The sequence below is a fragment of the Penicillium canariense genome (assembly GCF_028826845.1).
Source record: "Penicillium canariense strain IBT 26290 chromosome Unknown utg000007l_segment0_segment0, whole genome shotgun sequence".
Lineage (NCBI taxonomy): Eukaryota > Fungi > Ascomycota > Eurotiomycetes > Eurotiales > Aspergillaceae > Penicillium > Penicillium canariense.
Genome location: NW_026622734.1, coordinates 2,151,673 through 2,170,281, shown reverse-complemented (window position 1 = coordinate 2,170,281; position 18,609 = coordinate 2,151,673). Strand labels below are relative to the sequence as shown.

Sequence of the window (18,609 nt, the reverse complement as noted above, 5' to 3'; positions counted from 1 at the left end):
TACGACTTTCGGTGATGAAAATAGGGCCCCGGGACTGTATCTTTTTCCTACCGCATGGAATTTGAGATGAGGAAATGATACGAAGGATAGAAACAGTTTGGCATGAAATGGACTGATATGACCACTTATCACATGTTTTAAGCGTTTTTCACGCATTTGGCAGAAGGCATAGTGTAGGGTAGACACTGGCACTGCAGCTGAGCAGGCCTGTGGGCCATGAATAAAATGACAGTATATTCCAACTAAGCTATAGTATACATGAGAATCCGATCCCAACTCAACTTGGAACACGTCGTTTCAAACAAGCTCCGACGTTTAGAAATATACAGCTAATGCTATTTTAGATCCTGTTGTGTATGTTACCATAATCTATTCAACAATCCGTTGCATCGTCTCTCGCCTGGCCTAGGGGGATAGAATTCGGGCAAAGAGGTACGCAAATAAGAAGGAAATGACGAGGCACCCAACCGGTCCGATATTTCGCTATTACTACACGGTAGAGCCAAGTGATATGAGATCCGGGTAGAGTATGATAAGAGGAAGGTAAACACAAGGTTAAGTTGCACATTTCAATTCCCAAAAGGTTTAGATAACCTTCATCCAAATCTGGAATAGGTCACTATACTACGGGTCACCAGAAGGAAATGAATACCTCCTCCACCATCATTTCTTATTGGAGGTCAAGTTAGATGGTATGGGGCAATTTGAAATTTATTCTTCAAGAAATAGAGACCTGCTCCCAAAAGCTGCTGTACATGACAAATACGATAATATCACGCCAAAGAGAGCTAATAAGAAAAAGAAATGACCTCTGCGTAGCCTGAATATATGGTGTTCGGCAGTGTAGGCTTTGAAGAGACAAAACCTCTCTCTCGACCATACACTCGCGTCCATCTTATAGTTAAATATTCTTTTCGAGGCATACTAACCACTCGCGGTACTAACCTTCATCTGGCCAGCAAAAGCATTCAAGTTTCGTGTCTGCAAATAAACAGTCCCAGGGCCCTTGAACTTGCAGGCAAGGCCTTCCCCAGAAGTGAATCCAGAAATGATCCCACCTGATGCGACTCGCTCGATTTCATATTTGCAGTTCCAGGCCACAAGATGGCCATTATCAATGAAATATGTCTCGCCATCTTTGAGCTACAGTATCATGTCGGGTTAAAACGATGTCACCAGGTAGGCCGAGAGAAAGCAGGTAGACTTACATCTTTCTTGATGATCGCGCCAAAGCTCTGTAGCCAGAGTAGTCCAGAGCCCGTGATCTTGTAAACGAACAAACCTTCTCCAGAAAATACTCCCTTTGCGAGACTTTGCGATTGGTATTTATGCTTAACAGCTGCCGTGGACGCCAAGAATGCATCTCTGCCAATTTTCCACTCCTGTTCGCCATCCATCCGAAGGACAATAATGTCACCCAGAACCGATGGAGCAATCAGGAGTTCACCAGGCCCAGTGTAATGGGACATCGACATCTCCCCACCTGCCAAGAGCTTTTTCAATCCAAAAGATACATGACCCCTGAGGGATATTGTTGTTGACATTGCAATCATGACACCTGCGCAAGAAGAGTTAGCGATACATGTACGGCACTATGTGTTTCGTGCAATCCTCGGGCTCCTTCATACCTGGCTTTGCAATCAGAGGGCAGCCCATGGCAAGCTGGAGTGTCAAGAGAGAATTCGAGTCTCGGTGGCTGATCCTGTAGCTTCCACCATTGAACGTTCCGACGCTATCTTCATTGGTACCCACTGCCCCCGTAAATTGACCTGGTGGTGGGGCTCCGTACAGTTGGGGTGGCGGAGGAGACTGCGCTGGTAAAGACGGGGCTCTGTTATGTTGCTGGGCGGTCGTCATATTGTGCTGGTAAGCTGCCGCGTTCTGTTGCGCATACTGTTGGGCATTCTGTTGCGCATACTGCTGCGCATACTGTTGGGCATACTGTTGTTTCTCATTTACTGGTGGACTCTGTGCGGGGGGGCTGACGGATGGCGGGGGGCCTGGATAGGCTCCGTTGAGAGGGCCATTGGTAGGGGGTGATTGTTTCGGCGGCGGGGGGTAGCTGAAGTTGGGGGGTGCAAAGCCCGGAGAAGGTTGCGGGGGGGGAGGAAACGCTGAAGTTGTCAGATGGGGCCATTTAAAAAGGCAAGAACACTAGCCGTACAGGTAACATGCGCGGGAGCTATACATTCTCGTCAGTCAACAGGACCCATTTGGAGATGAAAATGGGGGTCAATAGCTTACCCGACAGGGGCGGCGGAGGGTAATGCGCTTGGTGTGCCATTGCAAAAGGCGAGGAATGAATGTACCACGACCGAACTAATCACATTTCTCAGTCAAGCCCATCCTAGTTGATGCTTCTCACAGAGGGCCTTAGAATCGCGAGAAACTCACATTATGCAAAACCCAATGCGGGGGAGGAGAACCAAAAAGCCGTAAGGTGTTGAGTGGAAAAGCAATCGCTGTCGGAAGGGCACAATAAAATGAGGGGCAATTTGTCGCTGTTTTCACTGTCCGGCGACCTTGTCATGCATTGAAGGTTTGGGAATATATGCAACACACCGATAGAAAGACAGCGGAGCGAGCCTATATGTGAAAACGAGGAAACGAGCTGTTGACTCCGCACGAGAAATTCATGGCTATTATTAGCTTTGGCGAGCATCCCAAGCGATCAGCCGTCCGAAATTCACGTAGGTCAGTAGTCAATCACCTGCCCCCCTATCACAATCGACTACTGCATGGTAATCCCAGCTGGCGCCTACAGGTCGCACCCGAGCAACCTTATGGGCTGGCTGCTCGAGCGCCCGTGTGGATCTCTCGCTATGATTGGCGGGGCGTGTTAGCGCTCCCAAGAGGCCAAGATCAACCAAGGAACTTTGTGTGCCCCACGCTGCGAGTCCTTTCGAAGCGTAGGCTTGCAGTACAATCAGCGAGATCGGAAATGCCAGTTTAAAAATTTCCTTGAAGAAAATATGCATGTTTTCATTGGACGTGCGCTGGCTTTCTCATGACTGAATTCAACATGTCGAATAGTTAAATAGTGCAAATCCGGATCTCCGTAAACAATGAAATCGGGAATCCCAGAGTCACGCAGACCGCGCGACAGCTCCTGAAGGGAATTCGAGCCTTCAGTTACATGCACCCGTTGGTGCCATATGCTCTTTTATACCTGCTCTAGTTCTGCTTCACCAGGTACCCCTTCCAAGATAGCCGCCGCATCATAATATTGATTTTGTCTTGCCCAGTCCAGGGCGCTTCGCCCTCCGAGATCTCGTAAATGAATGTCAGCACCTCTTGCCAACAGTAGATGAATAACATCGATAACTGAGGATTTTGCCGCCAGCATCAAAGCGGTCATCCCTAGGCCGTCAGGGGCGTTGATGTCGGCATGGCTCTCGAGAAGCAACTGCGTCATTTGGAACTGTCTTCCTACCACGGCCGTATGGAGCGGTCTAACTCCATCAAATCCAGATTTTTCAATCTCCACCCCTTTGGACAATAAAAAGCGCACCGTGTCGAGTCGGTCCTCTCTAATCGCCCAATGTAGTGCAGTTGATCCAGACCTGTCTGTGATTTCTGGCGTGGCGCCGCAATCCAGCAGTAAACAAACTATATCTGTCGCCCCTTGACGAGCCGCTAAAATCAACGGCCTTGAGTTTGGGAACTGCTCGTCTCCATTTGGGTTGGCCCCATTCTCAAGAAGAATACGAGCTGCATCCAGATCTTCAATAGCGACAACATCCACCAACGCTGAGATGTTTCTCTCATTTAGGGTATCGATATTTGCGTCATGGCGTAGCAGGACTTTGATACCCCAATCACAGTGGTTCTTTGCTGCCAAAGCGTATGCGTGTTGGATAATGCATGGGAAATCCGCACCAATCTCGACCCATCTCTCCAAGGTGAAATATAGAAGAGCATAGTGGCCACCTGTGAGGGCCCACTTGTACCCCATCGGATCTTCCAGGCCGGAATATTCGCGGTCAAAGTCAATATGGTTGAATGTGAGCCAGCCTTTCATTGCCTTGGCGCCCATTTGGGTGTCGTCTATAGATTGTCCGATCTCAGCTTGCGGATGCAAGTTCACCCCTATTCCGCGTCTTTCCAGAGCTGGTTGCATCCACTTCATGCCTGTCGCATTTATGGAGATGTGCCATGCGACCCACCCGACCTGTTGAGCGAACTTGGTCCACCATTGCTGGGAACACGGCGACTTCGACCAACTTTCATGTGGCGACATTCTCTGCGCATCGAAGAAATCCTTTCCAATATTTGAATCCAGTATTCTGCATGTGCTTTCAAATCCTTCTTCCTGAGCAGCCTTTGAAGCATTAAGCAACGCTCGGCGACAGAGACAGCCGAGTTCGTAGACGGAGCGCTCGAATTCAGCTCCTTCTGATCGTTGGCAAATCCATCGAACAAGCTGGAAAGCCCCTTTCCAATCATGCTTTTGAATCAAGCCCTCCATGCGTCTTCTCGGGTGTGTAGTATCCGCCGAAAGCTCTGGCAGGAGGCCTTGTTGTCTCAGAATAGGCATTATGCATAGCAATGCATCTTCTCGAGATCCTAGACTGTTCCTCTCAAAGCAGTGCATCATCTCCTCGACACGACTGTTCTGGGCCAGAAAGGGGTTTTGCAATCCAGTGAGGATATCAGTATCTCCACCGAGCGCATTGAAGTGACGGAAGGCATGTTGGAGAAAATGGATGAAAAGGTCCTGGGCGGCCATTATTTCCACCTCATTCTCTGTCCTCACCACGAGAATATCCCTCTCGTCCGAGTATATGTCCGGTTCGAATCCAAAAAAACGCCGTGAGGAGTCGATCATATTGGAAGAAACCATGCTTGCCTCAGTCTGCCTAAAGATCCATTTGTGAAAGTGGAGGTATGTCTCTTCCTTACCCGCCTCATCTCTAGTCAGCCCAATCATGCGGCTGAGTGGTTTGCGCCAACCTTTGTCTGACTTGGATAATGACCAAACCCAAAGACCGAGAATAGCTTCTAGCTCATGTTCATTAATTTTCCATTTCAGTGCGTCTCCGCATCTGCGGATTTCAATCGAATATGCACTTCGGGACCACGTATACGGTTCGATAGACGACTGACACTCCAAGTTGAGTCGAAATTCAAAGGTTTCCCCAAATTCGACCCCCCAACTGGACATCAGATCCATAATTGTCTCGATCACATTGGAGAGATTGTGAGCTACCTTGCGAATGGGCATGTTATCCCATCTAGTCTTCAAGCCGAGGTTTGAGTCGGCTGTAAGCTCAGCTAATCGAGTCCGCTTGTGGATCACTTGTCTGATAAGCGATTCATCTGTTTGGAAGATACGTTCGCTTAAGGATTCACTGGATGATGTCTCCTGGGACGGTGAGGAAAGAAGATCGAAGGAGGCGATATGGTCGAGATGAAACGCAAAGCAATCCAGTTCCTGCTGCTTGCGCGCGGTAAGCTCTCGCTCATCCTTCAATCGATTTTCATCCGGCTTCATTCTCTCCGTTCGAAGACAAGATCGCAGAACAGACATAGTAAAGGTCGATCCTAACTGAGCTAGAATAACCGAGGCGTGGAGTCCTCTAAGACCAATGAATTGAATAATGAATCCAATCATGGTGAAAAATAAGGCAAGATACACCACAGGCGTTTGGTTGTCGTATTTTCGAACTCTTCTCGATTTGATATACTCCATCTCCTCAGACGTTGACTCTTCCTTAACTGCCAAGAACGCATCGAAGACTTGGTCCCCCACATGCTGGTTCCCAGGTTGCAGCCAATAGAGCGTGCTTGGCTTGTTCGGCGTGAAGTAGTACTTCATTGACGAGCGCTCGATGATAATCGCACAGGATAGCATTCCCGTGAAGAGAAAAATCGTTCCGATAATGTAAAATGGGAATGCGTAGCTGGGAACGGCTTTTCCATCTTTCTCGAATGATCCAGGGAATACGAAGACCGTAATAGCAGCATAAGCCATAACACCTGGGACTTTGTCAGTCCACACTCCTAATGGGCAAATTTCCACAAGCTGAACTAACCTATCTGCATCACGGCACCCAGTATAGCAGCACAGTGAAACCAACGCTTATTTCTTCGCTTGATTCCCTTGTTCAAAGATAGGTTGGGGATATCTAACTCAGGCAGATCAGTCAGATCGCACACATCCTCAGCAGAGAGCCCTGATTTTTTGGCGGACCATGCGCCCTTCTTCAAAGCCTCGCGTAACGTTCCAATCTCGGTAGTCTGCTCGCCGACTTTTGCATTCTCATTCTCCCATTCCACAATCTCCACAATCTTTGGTTGCCCAAAGACTCGTGAGATGCCGCCCTCATTGAAGAGTTCGGCTGTGGACTCCGAAACACAGGGCAGAAGTTCACTTTCGGCTTCAGCGGGGCCTTCTTGTGCTCTACCAACAAAGGCACGAAGGGAGGAACCGCCGCAGACACGTATAACAGAGACAACGGCAGTTAAAACGCCGAGTGGTGAAAGTGCGAAAATGACGTTGTCCATAAGGCTTATCGACTCGGAGAGAAACTGTTTCGTGAGCCGCTCGCCGAACAAAGTAATCAAGGGGGCCTTATAGTCTCGCAATGTAAGTGATCTCGAACAGCTATAATGGTATACTAGACAGTGCAACTGACCAAGTCTGTTGCAATATTGTTGGTAAAATCTTCCCAGCCATCAGCCAAGACAGATGGCGCTAGAAACAAAACACACAATAAAGTCAAATGCATAATGAATCAACAAAATATTATAGCCATATAATAATCAACTGAAAAAAAAACAGCATTGTGGTCGTAGTTATCCCCTCAACAGACCGTCATGGTTCCTGTTGAGCCTTTAAAGCCATCGTGTTAGCGCCTGTCTCGCCGATCCCTAGTTGAAATGAAACGGCCGTGGTGGCGTATACGCCTCGCGCTCTGCCCTGCTCACACTATAGCTGGTCACTTCCATAGGATAAACTCGGTCCTTGCCCAGAGCTGAAACCACTAAAGTATCTCCTGCGTGTGTGTAAGCGCTGCGCCATCTTAGGCACCGTCCGTTGTCACTGCGCTAGTCGCGGCCCGCATGGGGATGGTTGCCCGGATGGTGGGTCTAGATCAGTCCTCCCGGTTTTAACGGAACATTTGCACAGGGAAAAACATCGGTGGTTTAGGTTACGCGTGCAATATGTTTGGCTCTCCAACTGTACTCTAGGGGCATTGAGGGTGGCTGGAACGACTGGCATTAGGGTGTATGGACACCCTTGTCCCTATTCGATACCCTAGTGATTTGTAAGGAAACGACAAAAGTCGACCTGAATGATGTACTGATAATTTAAAAACTTGGCAATTGCACGACCTGCCTGAACAGCTCTTCCGCTCGTGGCCTAGAAGATCATCTGACAGGGCTTCGCGAGTTTCAGACAAGCATCTTAACCGCCGGCCATGACGGCCGAAAGTCGTAGTCGACCCTTTATTACGCAAATATGTTTGAAGATTGGGCGAAATGTGCTGGTTTCAATTGGTCATACTACTGTAGGTCTTGAGTGATAATCATGACCAAGAAACTGTAAAGCTAGGAGTAACTTCAGAAGACTCATCGCAGCAAACGAATCAATGAACCAAAGAACGGGCTTCTATCTAAGCCCAAATAATCCATCCAACGCAAATTAAATCCACCAACGCCATTTCAATGAATGAGGAAAGGAAGGTATATGGGTCGAACTCAATGTTTCAAGGGAAGAGCAGCGATACAAACAACCCCATGAAGATTTCTTGTTCAGAAAATGCTGTTCACAATGTTGGAACCAACAGTGGCACCGGCACCAAAAATCGCTGAATTCGTGGTTAGATTCCCCAGTTAAAATAGATCAGTACCATAAACATACCTGCATTGCCCAGCTTCTTGCCAAACTTCTTGCCATTCTGCTCGAACTTGCTCTTCTGCTCCGGATCGTTCGAGGTCGGGGCGGATCCACTCTGGCTAACATCCAGAGGCATATTTCCGTAGTTGCTAGGCGGGGGCGGCGAGGAGATCGTTCCCTTCTCGTTAATGACATTCACATAGCTTCTCGGGAAGATACCCTCGCGGCCAGTGCGCTCGTTGCGGCCACGCCACCCTGCATATATTAGCTGCCGTGCCCATGTTGAAATCGCTATTTCCAAACATACAGTCGTCATTCATGTGCTCAATAACTTGAACACGGTCATTCGGCGCCAGCGCCAGATCACCCGCGTCAGTGGGAGTGTATGCATACATCGCCGAAGCGAGACCAAGAATCGGCGGGACCTGAGGGTAGGCTGGCGGCGCCTGTGGAGGCGGGGAGGCGTATTGATTGTGTACCGGGGCCTTTTCGTTCATCGACAGATTGGAAACCTGCGTCACCGGAGGCGAGTATGGGGCCGGAGGGGGTTGTGTTTGAACGGGTTGAGACAGGGGCTGCACCTGCAATGGTGAGGGAGGCACCTGGTTCTGGCGAGCGGCGGCGGCGCGGGCGTCGGATTCGGTGGGCAGTTGGGCGAGGATAGCATTGAGCTGCTGCGGTTCAATGACAGAGGAATCGGCGAGGAACTCCAGTTCCTGTTTTGGATCGCGCGTCAGTGGCTTTCAAGCCTCTCATGGTTGCTGAGGGGGGCTATACATTCTTAAGTATGCGGAGCGACCGGATGGTCATGGCGGATTGGAACTCGCTCGCCATGGTGGGCTGAATCGCGGTGTGCGGGTAGAGGACAGTGTTCGCAGTGGAAGATAAAGAGAGATTGTTCCGATCAAAGAAACGGATTTGGATCGAGGGACAGGGGAGGGAAAGTAGTGACTTGGTGGAGATGGGAAGTCCGGCGAGTTGCAAGGTGTGGTTGGATTGCCTAGCCGGTACATGTCTTGTCTGCCTTGGGGCCAAGACTTCCGAACTTCCAACGTGTGGACTGGTCAATTCCACCCTCGTTGCTAGGGATAAAAGGGGATATATTTTCTGACCAAAATAAATCGCTTATAATGGCCAGGCTACGATTTAATGTAATAAACGTAACTCCTTCATCTTTCCAACTCTTTGTCACAGAGTCGACCTCGTACTCGTACCTGGTGCCTGAGACGCCACTAGGAATGCATAACCCGGAATAGATCCGGATCGAGTTTTATGCTCCTCATCAGCGGAGCTATTCACACAGGTCTGTGAATATGGTTCCCTTTATAGCCGGAAGTTGTCGGAATATGGATCCTTTGGAAGAAAGAAATTTCTCTTCGCGCATATTCTGCATGCTCGGTGCCTCGTATACCCAAATTATATATATCCTTCCGGCTGCTTCCCCGGATGTGAGCGGCTGTTATTTAGTCGAGGAACATTTCCATCCATTGAATGATCAAGACTAGGTAAAAATTTGGGAGGCCACCACAAAGTCTACAAACGGCCATGATTTACAATGATTTATTTAAGCCTCTTTAGACGACCTCTTCCCCCACAATCTTCGTGATCGCTAGGCCATCCTATAATTCCTCTATTAGAAACATTTTCTTTCGAAAGCATTTCGGCAGCTAGGAGACTTACCTTTCCCCAATCAGTCTGAAATTGCGGAACATGAGTGTCATACACCAAGTTCGGATTTGGCTTCAGAGGATGCACGTTCAGCTTCTTGACGATAGCCCGCTTTTGCGCTGGCGTCGCCTTCACCCATTCCAAGTACCTAGGCGCTCCTGGCATGATCACATTGTCTGCGACCAGCAGAGACTTGTCCTGGGCGAGGACACCCATATCTTCGAGCAGCCACAAATCAGGAAGATAAAGTTCTTGCCAATGGTCCAAAAACAGCATCTCGATCTGATCGATCTCTTTGCGCTCACGAACAAGTTCAACAAGTAGCTTGTCGCTAGATCCAACAAGCACGCGTACCACATCGCGCAAGCCGGCTAGATCAATCAGTTGGCTCGAAACAGCCGCCATCTCGGGATTCTTCTCGAGACTGAGAAACTTCTTTCCACCATTTGCTCGGATAGCGTCGCCGAAGAGAATGGCCGAGTAGCCAATGTAACCCCCGAGCTCGACCATAGTTGATGGCTTATGCTCGGAGATAAGACCGGTAATGTATGCGCCTTTGACACCACCGATGTTCATAAGCATGTTGTGGTTTGTGTGGTATTCATCGATTGCAGCGAGAACTTTCTGCGGGTTGTTGCGCAACTCCTTGATATCGGGACGACCATATATGTAATGAAGGAGGTCAACTTCTCGCCCATCCTGTAAATTGTGAGAATGGTTGTGTTCAAACTATATAAAACTCACTTACCAGACAATAGGAACGGGGCTCAGGTGCGTGCGGCTTCGCGATGGTAGACATTGTGTAGGGTGGAAATTGAAGGAGCAGAAATGTTCACGGAGTAGAGAGTTTTGATCTGGAGCTCTTGTCGTTAACCGTGATTTATGGATGAATCTTGCAATGGCAGTGTTGTCTGTTTTATAGACTGTTTTCCTCGTGATCTATATATCTCGGACTTAACAGGACTTAGAAGGACATCCTAAATAGGCAACCCCGGGTCTTCGGGGCTGAACTTGGTAACTATCAACTACCCCGAACGGTCGCTGGGTCCGAAGCGGCAACGAGGGCTGCCTAGGCACCGTAAGCCCACTTACGGTTGGATCTGATAAGAGTAGCATACGGCTTCTGGCCAAAGAGCGTGCCATCTTACAAATTTTGTGAAACGAGACTCTCTGGTAAGGCACCAAGGCAGCACTTTCCGCATAGAGGCTCAGCCTCGTGGCGGGGCAAGGGGCAAGGGGCAAGTCGGGGACCTGAATGGGATAAACGGGGTAGGTTTGTTCAGCGGACTTCATTAATCAGGCAGATTAAGTGACCCAGTGATCTGAACGAGTCGTAAAGGATAAATAATTATTGATGTCTGTAATTCTGCCAGCCCTTACGTGTTGAATTGATTGCACGACTGGAGATCCCAAGGAGTATGACATCAAGTGGGTCGATGAGATTACTTGAGTCGGCTATTCGATTCAATAAGATGGATGTAATTGAGAGCTGAACTTCACGAATAACATGCCTAGCATTGGGTACATACACTATGAAAAAGCCTTACTCAACTGGCTAGAATTGAAAGCATCCGGAATGGTGGCTGACTTCTGGTAGGACAGAGACTGGGACGGTGGCGGCATACCAGGATATTCCGCACCGCACAAACGCGCTTCTACCCTCGACATCAGAGCAACGGTTGCGTATTTCTGGTCATATCACGGATTTATCTATGGAAATAAAGCAAATTGATTTCTCAGCAACACTATTCACAGAGTAGAGACGGAGTTAACCACTGAAAAAGAAGGGCACTGTATGGCAAATATCCACACTAAACCCAAAGTGGACTAGCGCATGACTCCCCTCCCTCTTCACTCGAGAAGCTTCTGTGCTGTATAAATTGCATCTTCAACCTCACACGAGCATCGTCATACTCCGCCCTCTCTCCAACCACCCACACCCCTTTCCCCACTCAAAACAAGCACTCCGTCAAAATGGACGACTGGGATACCGTCACGAAGATCGGCAGCAAGGCTCGCGGCGCCGGTGGCGGCCCTCGCGAGACCGTTGTCAAGGGCAAGAGTGCCTTGAACGCCGCCCAGCGCTCTGGCCTGGTCCTCGGCACCGAGAAGAAGTACACCACTGGCAACCTCGTATGTTGAATCCTTCCTTGAGATCCCTTTCAACAAGTAACAGCCTCGCTCACCAACTTCAACCCTCCAGGCCGCTAAGTCCGGCGCCCCCGAAGGCCAACACCTGACCAAGGTGGACCGCAGTGACGACATCATTAAGCCCAAGACTGTCGGCTACGCCGTCGCCGACGCCATCAAGAAGCGCCGCACCGAGGACGGCTACAAGATGACCCAGAAGGAACTCGCCACCAAGTGCAACACCACGATGACGATCATCCAGGACTTCGAGCGTGGCACCGCCGCCCCTGACCAGAAGGTCCTTAGCGCCATGGAGCGCGTGCTTAACATCAAGCTGCGTGGCACTGACATCGGAGCCGAAAAATTCGCCAAGAAGAAGTAGACTCGGATCGGGAGTGAGCCCGCGGCTTTTGTTCCTATTGGGGATGGGACTGGGACTCAATGTTCTGCATCCTTTCTTTTGGATTTTCGCTTCTGATGATTGTCATGTCGTTCCTAAAGTTTGCGTTTCGATGAGCTAAGATGCCCTCTTCTGTTTCGTTATGGGATTTCTTTTCTGGTGGCCGGATTAGCGTCGGCCGTTGCATGGAAATGGGCTTAGAGAGAATTATCATGACAAAATGTATAAATGAGATACCTCGATATTTGTTGCTGAATCAGCGTGAACTGGACTGATGTAGATGCCCGGAAAGCCTCCGTATGACTCGTGAAGATGGCATAGTCTGGAAGCATACCCTGGGTATCAAAAACGTATACGGCCCAGAGGAGCCGCTAGTCATTATTTTACGCCCTATCACGTGCTATGGCATGCAACTTATATCAAACTAAGACTTGAGGCAACTGACGCCACAAGTTTCGATGTTCATTCTTGCAGCAGTTTCCTCGACTCGTCTGCTATCGTGACATGAGGTATACTATCATCTACAAAATCCTAGCTACCTGAAGTGGATCAAATTGAACATTTTGCAAAGCTTCGTATTGTCTATTTCGTGATATGCACATCCTCCGCTGGCCACACGTGCCTCCAGCAGGAATGAGCGCTACCCCGAGAAACCCAGAATGGGAAGCATGCCGTCTTTTATTAGAAACCAAATCAATAACAAAGGGGGTACCAACTCCAGTTGATCATGTAATCAAGTAATGAAATGAGAAACCGTGCCTTGGAGGGTCATCATCTCATCCCGTATGCCGGACTCGGGGGAGCAAAGCAAAAAAAAAGTCCCGAGTCTCTTGTTCGCATCATAAAAACACATTCAGACAGACAGCGCAATGATTGAAACCAATCATCTTTTCTTTTCCTTCTCTGTTCATATTTCTTCATTTCACCCTCCTTACTTCCGCTGCTGCTCCCGCTCGACCTCGTACATGAAGTCGAAGTAGGGCTTGTCGAAGTGGTGAACACGAACATAACCGTCCTCACCACCGGAGGCATACGCGGTACCGGCGGGGTGCACGTCGATGGTGTTGAGCGGACCGAAGTGACCGCGGACACGGCCGATCTCGTCTTCGAAGACCTTGTGGTAGAAGCGGGCCTCGAACTTACCCTGGCGGGCAGAGGTGGTTGTGACATCCATGGCGGCCTGACCACCACCCAAAATAACGTAGTCCTTCTGGGCAGTGATCGATGCTGAGTTCAGAGGCGTATCGGCGACGTAAGTCTTAAGGATGGCGAGGTTGCTGGCAGAAATGAGCTAGAAACCTTGTTAGTGGGCGCTATAATAGAATTATATGTCCCAACCATGGTGCATACCTTAGCAGACTTGTCTTTGGAAGCAGTGATGAAGTAGGTGCGGTCGGGAGAAAATTGGAGGTCGTTGATTTGGTGGTCGAACTCGTGGGCCTGGACGTTCTCCAGCTGGTCACCGGTCTACAGGAACAAGTCAGTATCCTGGTGAAGCCTGTCCATGTTTGATCGCGCAGTCAGAGGTGTTTCTATCGTACCTTAGGGTCGTATTGGCTGACACTGCCATCCTCATGTCCCGCAATGATGTACTTGCCCAGGTAGCTCCACCCTGCCACAGTAGCCTTGCTCTCGTCGCAGGTAATGCGCAAGCTCGGCTCCTCGGCCTGAACGTCGAGGTCGTTGAGGTTTCCGTCGCCATAGGCAATATCGAAGACCACAATTGTACCCAGGAAACCCATACGCTTCTCCGTCACGGCCAACAGCTTGCTCCCATCCGGGGAAAATGCCACCCGCTTCACGGCCGTGGGGAAGTCCCAGGTCTTCACACACTCGCCAGTCTTGATGTTCCATAGCCGCACAGTGTTGTCTGCTGAGCCAGTGGCGAGGAGAACGGTGTTGGGGCTGACGTCGACAGTCCAGACGGCACCCTGGTGGCCAGAGTAGGTTCCGAGACGCTCGCCGTTGGCGGACCACCATGCGCACACCACCTTATCCTTGGAAGTCGAGAAGATGAGATCGCCATCCTTGTTGAACTTGATTTGGGTCAGAGACCGTTCCTGCGGAGGACCAAGACGGCTGCGGTTAGTTTCTTCGAGGACCCAGACATTGGAGTAGAAATCGCACGCACATGGCCCGACAGCAGAATAGGCCGCATCTTAGAGGTGCGACAGGGGTATTCGGGAGATCGGAAAGGAAGTCGAGGCGATCGGCGTAGAAGGGGGGTTCAAGGGAGGCGGGTATACCGGAGGGGTTCAATCTCGTCAACCTCACTTTCTTTGACTAGTGAATTTCATCGCACACTCGGCCACCCAGCGCCAAGACTTGGCCGTATCGAATCCCGCTTTCCGGAGAAAAGAATGTTCCGGTATCTACACGTGATGCTGCCCCTCCAGCCCTAACCCTACATTGGTCGATCGGTCTACTGTCTATCTGGAGATATGTTACTCCGCTCCGATGACTCACGAAGCCTCTGGGCTCGGCGCCTGAGGTTTTCATGCGTATATGCCTCAGGCCACAACTCGCGGTGCGCTCAACCGGCCGCTGGACCGCCACGAGAGCCTCCCTCCCACGAGCAGGAAAGAAAACGCAGCGGAATAAAAGGAGTACAAAGGGAGAGGGGGACAAATTACCGAGGACATGCGCCGTGTGAAGCTTGTTATCCCAATCATTCCTTTCGTTTTGCTGCTTTGAAACGCTCCCAATAGCTCCCATCCCTTGTGATCCCGAAGTGCAGCAAGCAGCTCCGAGGGTTCTCGCCCCTAAAGAAGCAATAATATTCATGCCAGTCTTCCCCGCCACGGGACCCCGCTGTCGATTTTACTTCCAGGCGCGCGCGGGCAATTTTCGTCTTCCCCCTTCTCTCCGTGGTTTTCTCTCCCCTTCAACCACTTCTCCTCCGCACGAGGGGTTCGAGGAATTGCTCTACTGTCGCTGTCGACTTCGCCGTTGAACGGTCGCTCTCCACTAAGCTCAGGAGTAAAAATCCCCCGACCCGCCTCTGTCCATCGCACGTTCGGCAGCTCCGCCACCATGGCGTCCAAGATTGACGGTACCGCGATTGCCAAGAGCATTCGCGAGGGCCTGAAGGCCGAGATTGAGAAGACTCAAGTGGCCAACCCTCGATTCAAGCCGAGTCTGGTGATCTTCCAGGGTAAGCCTGCTATATAAAGAGCAGCGATGAAATAGCGATGGCCATAACTAATATGTTAATCTGATATATAGTTGGCAATCGGTCCGATTCTAGTTAGTTTCTTCTGCAACTGTGTAAAGGGAAGTACAAGCTAATTTGCCTAGGCACCTATGTGCGCATGAAGCTGAAGGCCGCTGAAGAGGTGGGATTGCCCCTCCCTGACGAGATCTACCTGATAAGCTTACTGGTGCCCACTCCCTCATAGACCAACATCATCTGCACCCTCATCAATGTCCCCGAAACGAGCACCGAGCTGGAGCTTCTTCAGGAGATCACACAGGCCAACAATGATCCCTCCGTTCACGGTATTCTGGTCCAATTGCCTCTACCCGGCCACATGTCCGAGCACACCATCACTTCGGCCGTTGCAGACGAAAAGGATGTCGATGGATTCGGCGCGATCAACATTGGCGAGCTGGCCAAGCGTGGTGGCCGGCCCTTGTTCGTTCCTTGCACTCCGCTTGCTGTCATGGAGCTGCTGAAGGCTAGCGGTGTTGACCCCGCGGGCAAGGAAGCTGTTGTTCTGGGCCGTAGTGATATTGTTGGCAGCCCTGTCAGCTACCTCCTCAAGAATGCCGACGCTACCGTCACTGTGTGCCACTCCAAGACTCCTGACATTGCTCGCGTTGTGAAGAACGCAGACATCGTTGTCGCCGCCATTGGCCAGACCGAGATGGTCAAGGGTGACTGGTTGAAGCCTGGTGCTGTCGTCATTGATGTCGGTATCAACTATAAGCCCGATGCGACCAGGAAGTCTGGTCAGCGTCTGGTTGGCGATGTCGATTTCGAGTCTGCTTTCCAAGTGGCCTCGCAGATCACCCCCGTTCCTGGCGGTGTTGGTCCGATGACTGTGGCTATGCTGCTGAAGAACGTAGTCCACGGTGCTAAGGCCTACTTTGAGAAGCAGAAGGACCGCCACATCACGCCTCTGCCTATTCGACTGCAGACTCCCGTTCCTTCCGATATCGCCATCTCCCGTGCCCAATGCCCCAAGCATATTACCAAGGTTGGTTCTGAGGTTGGCATTGCTCCCCACGAGCTGGAGCCCTACGGCCACACCAAGGCTAAGGTTAGCCTCGAAGTCTTGGACCGCCTTACCCACCGTCGCAATGGACGATATGTTCTAGTCTGCGGTATTACTCCGACTCCTCTTGGCGAGGGCAAGTCCACTACTACTCTGGGTCTCACCCAGGCCTTGGGTGCTCACCTGAATCGCATTGTCTTTGCCAACGTCCGCCAGCCCAGCCAAGGCCCTACTTTTGGTATCAAGGGTGGTGCTGCCGGTGGTGGTTACAGTCAGGTCATTCCCATGGATGAGTTCAACCTGCACTTGACTGGTGATATCCACGCGATCACCGCCGCCAACAACCTTCTCGCGGCGGCAATTGAGACCCGCATGTTCCACGAGTCTACACAGAAGGATGGCCCTCTCTACAAGCGGCTTGTCCCCGCCAAGAAGGGCGTGCGGGAGTTCAAACCCATCATGTTCCGGAGACTCAAGAAGCTTGGTATTGAGAAGACCAACCCCGACGACCTTACCGAAGATGAGATCCACAGATTCGCCCGTCTCGACATCGACCCGGAGACCATCACCTGGCGCCGCGTTCTCGATGTCAACGACCGCCACCTTCGTGGTATCACCGTCGGCCAGGCTCCCACTGAGAAGGGCCATACCCGTGAGACTGGATTCGACATCTCCGTCGCCAGTGAGTGCATGGCCATTCTGGCGCTCAGCAACAGCCTGGAGGATATGCGCGAGCGTTTGGGCCGCATGGTGGTCGCTACTTCTCGGAGCGGCGACCCCGTCACTTGCGACGATATCGGCGCCGGCGGTGCCCTCGCTGCGCTGATGAAGGATGCCATCAAGCCCAACCTTATGCAGAGTTTGGAAGGTACCCCCGTCCTAGTGCACGCCGGACCGTTCGCCAACATCAGTATCGGCGCCAGCTCGGTAATTGCCGATAAGCTGGCTCTGAAGCTGGCTGGTACCGAGCCTGACGAGGACCACGACTCCAAGACCGGATTTGTGGTCACTGAGGCCGGCTTCGATTTCACTATGGGTGGTGAGCGGTTCTTCAACATCAAGTGCCGCTCGTCAGGTCTGTCTCCCGACACCGTCGTCATCGTGGCTACAGTCCGTGCTCTCAAAGTCCACGGTGGCGGCCCGGAGATTAGCCCCGGCGCCGCCCTGCATGAGATCTACCGTACCGAAAACGTCGATATTCTCCGCGCGGGCTGTGTCAACCTGCGCAAGCACATCGCCAATGCCAAGCAGTACGGCGTCCCCGTCATCGTCGCGATCAACCGCTTCGAGACCGACACTGAGGCTGAAATCGCCATCATTAAGGAGGAGGCCATTGCTGCGGGTGCGGAGGATGCCATCCCGGCTAACCACTGGGCCGAGGGTGGAGCCGGCGCCGTCGACTTGGCCAAGGGCGTGCTCGCGGCTAGCTCCAAGCCCAAGGACTTCAAGCTGCTGTATGACCTGAACGGCAGCATTCAGGAGCGCATAGAGTGCATTGGCAAAGCGATGTACGGCGCGGCGAAGGTCGAGTTCAGCGAGCTCGCCCAGAAGAAGGTTGATACCTACACCAAGCAGGGCTTTGCCAACCTGCCGATCTGTATCGCCAAGACGCAGTACTCGCTCAGCCATGACCCAGCCTTGAAAGGCGCCCCAACCGGGTTTACTGTACCCATTCGGGACGTTAGATTGGCCGTGGGTGCTGGATATCTGTGAGCTTTTCCCTCCTTCCTCTACGGAATAGTCCCAGCCTTCTAAGGTGCGACACGACTGAAGCGAGATCATGTGCTAACCTTGATGATTCTAGCTATGCTCTGGCAGCCGACATTCAGACAATTCCCGGCCTGCCTACTGCACCGGGCTACCTTAATGTGGACATCGACACCGAGACCGGGGAGATCGACGGACTGTTCTAGAGTGATGCCAGCCCTTTGATAAGGTTGGATAGTGGATCGAATTGGTAGGTTGTACATACGGAGGCGATTGGTGCCTGGCTCTTCGTGGTTCCTAAATTTTTTGGAGCGGATCCTGATGGGGACTTATTTCAACACATACATTACGACGATAATCTGGCGTCTGATCGGAGCAGGTCTTTTAGACGGAGAAATTTTCAACACCGGACGCGAGCTCGATCCATAGGAATATGAAACAATTGGATAAACATCATTTCCTCTCTCTTCTCTCTCTGCTATGTATCGGTAAATTATCGCTGTGTTCTAGTTGATCGACACCAGTGAAATCTCTCATTCCATCGTGCTATTCGGGTGATGGTTTCCCGGGAGAGAAAAAGTGCTTCGGTGAGGAGGCCGCGGAGAGACGCTCCGAGCTCCGGCAGACCTCCCGCAAATCGCATG

General features: G+C 51.1%; 7 protein-coding genes across 7 annotated transcripts; 2 read left to right on the top strand and 5 right to left on the bottom strand.

Annotated features, from left to right (window-relative positions):
* Nucleotides 1-924: 924 nt before the first annotated feature.
* N7482_009806 (AIM24 family protein) lies at nt 925-2,284 on the bottom strand (the record flags this gene model as incomplete). Its single annotated transcript, XM_056691930.1, has 5 exons — nt 925-1,143; nt 1,209-1,558; nt 1,629-2,114; nt 2,165-2,182; nt 2,245-2,284. 5 exons carry the CDS (start codon nt 2,282-2,284, stop codon nt 925-927), a joined length of 1,113 nt encoding a protein of 370 aa, XP_056539636.1.
* An 879-nt stretch (nt 2,285-3,163) lies between these two features.
* Nucleotides 3,164-6,731, bottom strand: N7482_009805 (ankyrin repeat domain-containing protein; the record flags this gene model as incomplete). The annotated part of the gene is made up of 3 exons (XM_056691929.1): nt 3,164-5,979; nt 6,036-6,581; nt 6,635-6,731. The coding sequence occupies 3 exons, from the start codon at nt 6,729-6,731 to the stop codon at nt 3,164-3,166; spliced, it is 3,459 nt and encodes a 1,152-aa protein (XP_056539635.1).
* Nucleotides 6,732-7,758: 1,027 nt separating this feature from the next.
* On the bottom strand, nt 7,759-8,677 carry N7482_009804 (SH3 domain-containing protein; the record flags this gene model as incomplete). The annotated part of the gene is made up of 4 exons (XM_056691928.1): nt 7,759-7,814; nt 7,868-8,098; nt 8,151-8,559; nt 8,621-8,677. The coding sequence occupies 4 exons, from the start codon at nt 8,675-8,677 to the stop codon at nt 7,759-7,761; spliced, it is 753 nt and encodes a 250-aa protein (XP_056539634.1).
* A 740-nt stretch (nt 8,678-9,417) lies between these two features.
* Nucleotides 9,418-10,310, bottom strand: N7482_009803 (O-methyltransferase; the record flags this gene model as incomplete). The annotated part of the gene is made up of 3 exons (XM_056691927.1): nt 9,418-9,462; nt 9,524-10,210; nt 10,260-10,310. 3 exons carry the CDS (start codon nt 10,308-10,310, stop codon nt 9,418-9,420), a joined length of 783 nt encoding a protein of 260 aa, XP_056539633.1.
* A 1,175-nt stretch (nt 10,311-11,485) lies between these two features.
* On the top strand, nt 11,486-12,023 carry mbf1 (multiprotein-bridging factor 1; the record flags this gene model as incomplete). The annotated part of the gene is made up of 2 exons (XM_056691926.1): nt 11,486-11,644; nt 11,715-12,023. 2 exons carry the CDS (start codon nt 11,486-11,488, stop codon nt 12,021-12,023), a joined length of 468 nt encoding a protein of 155 aa, XP_056539632.1.
* Nucleotides 12,024-12,972: 949 nt separating this feature from the next.
* Nucleotides 12,973-14,199, bottom strand: tif34 (translation initiation factor eIF3 subunit i; the record flags this gene model as incomplete). Its single annotated transcript, XM_056691925.1, has 4 exons — nt 12,973-13,332; nt 13,392-13,508; nt 13,583-14,101; nt 14,173-14,199. The coding sequence occupies 4 exons, from the start codon at nt 14,197-14,199 to the stop codon at nt 12,973-12,975; spliced, it is 1,023 nt and encodes a 340-aa protein (XP_056539631.1).
* An 875-nt stretch (nt 14,200-15,074) lies between these two features.
* On the top strand, nt 15,075-18,171 carry N7482_009800 (C-1-tetrahydrofolate synthase; the record flags this gene model as incomplete). The annotated part of the gene is made up of 5 exons (XM_056691924.1): nt 15,075-15,195; nt 15,267-15,287; nt 15,339-15,376; nt 15,440-17,967; nt 18,063-18,171. The coding sequence occupies 5 exons, from the start codon at nt 15,075-15,077 to the stop codon at nt 18,169-18,171; spliced, it is 2,817 nt and encodes a 938-aa protein (XP_056539630.1).
* Between the last annotated feature and the right edge of the window lie 438 nt (nt 18,172-18,609).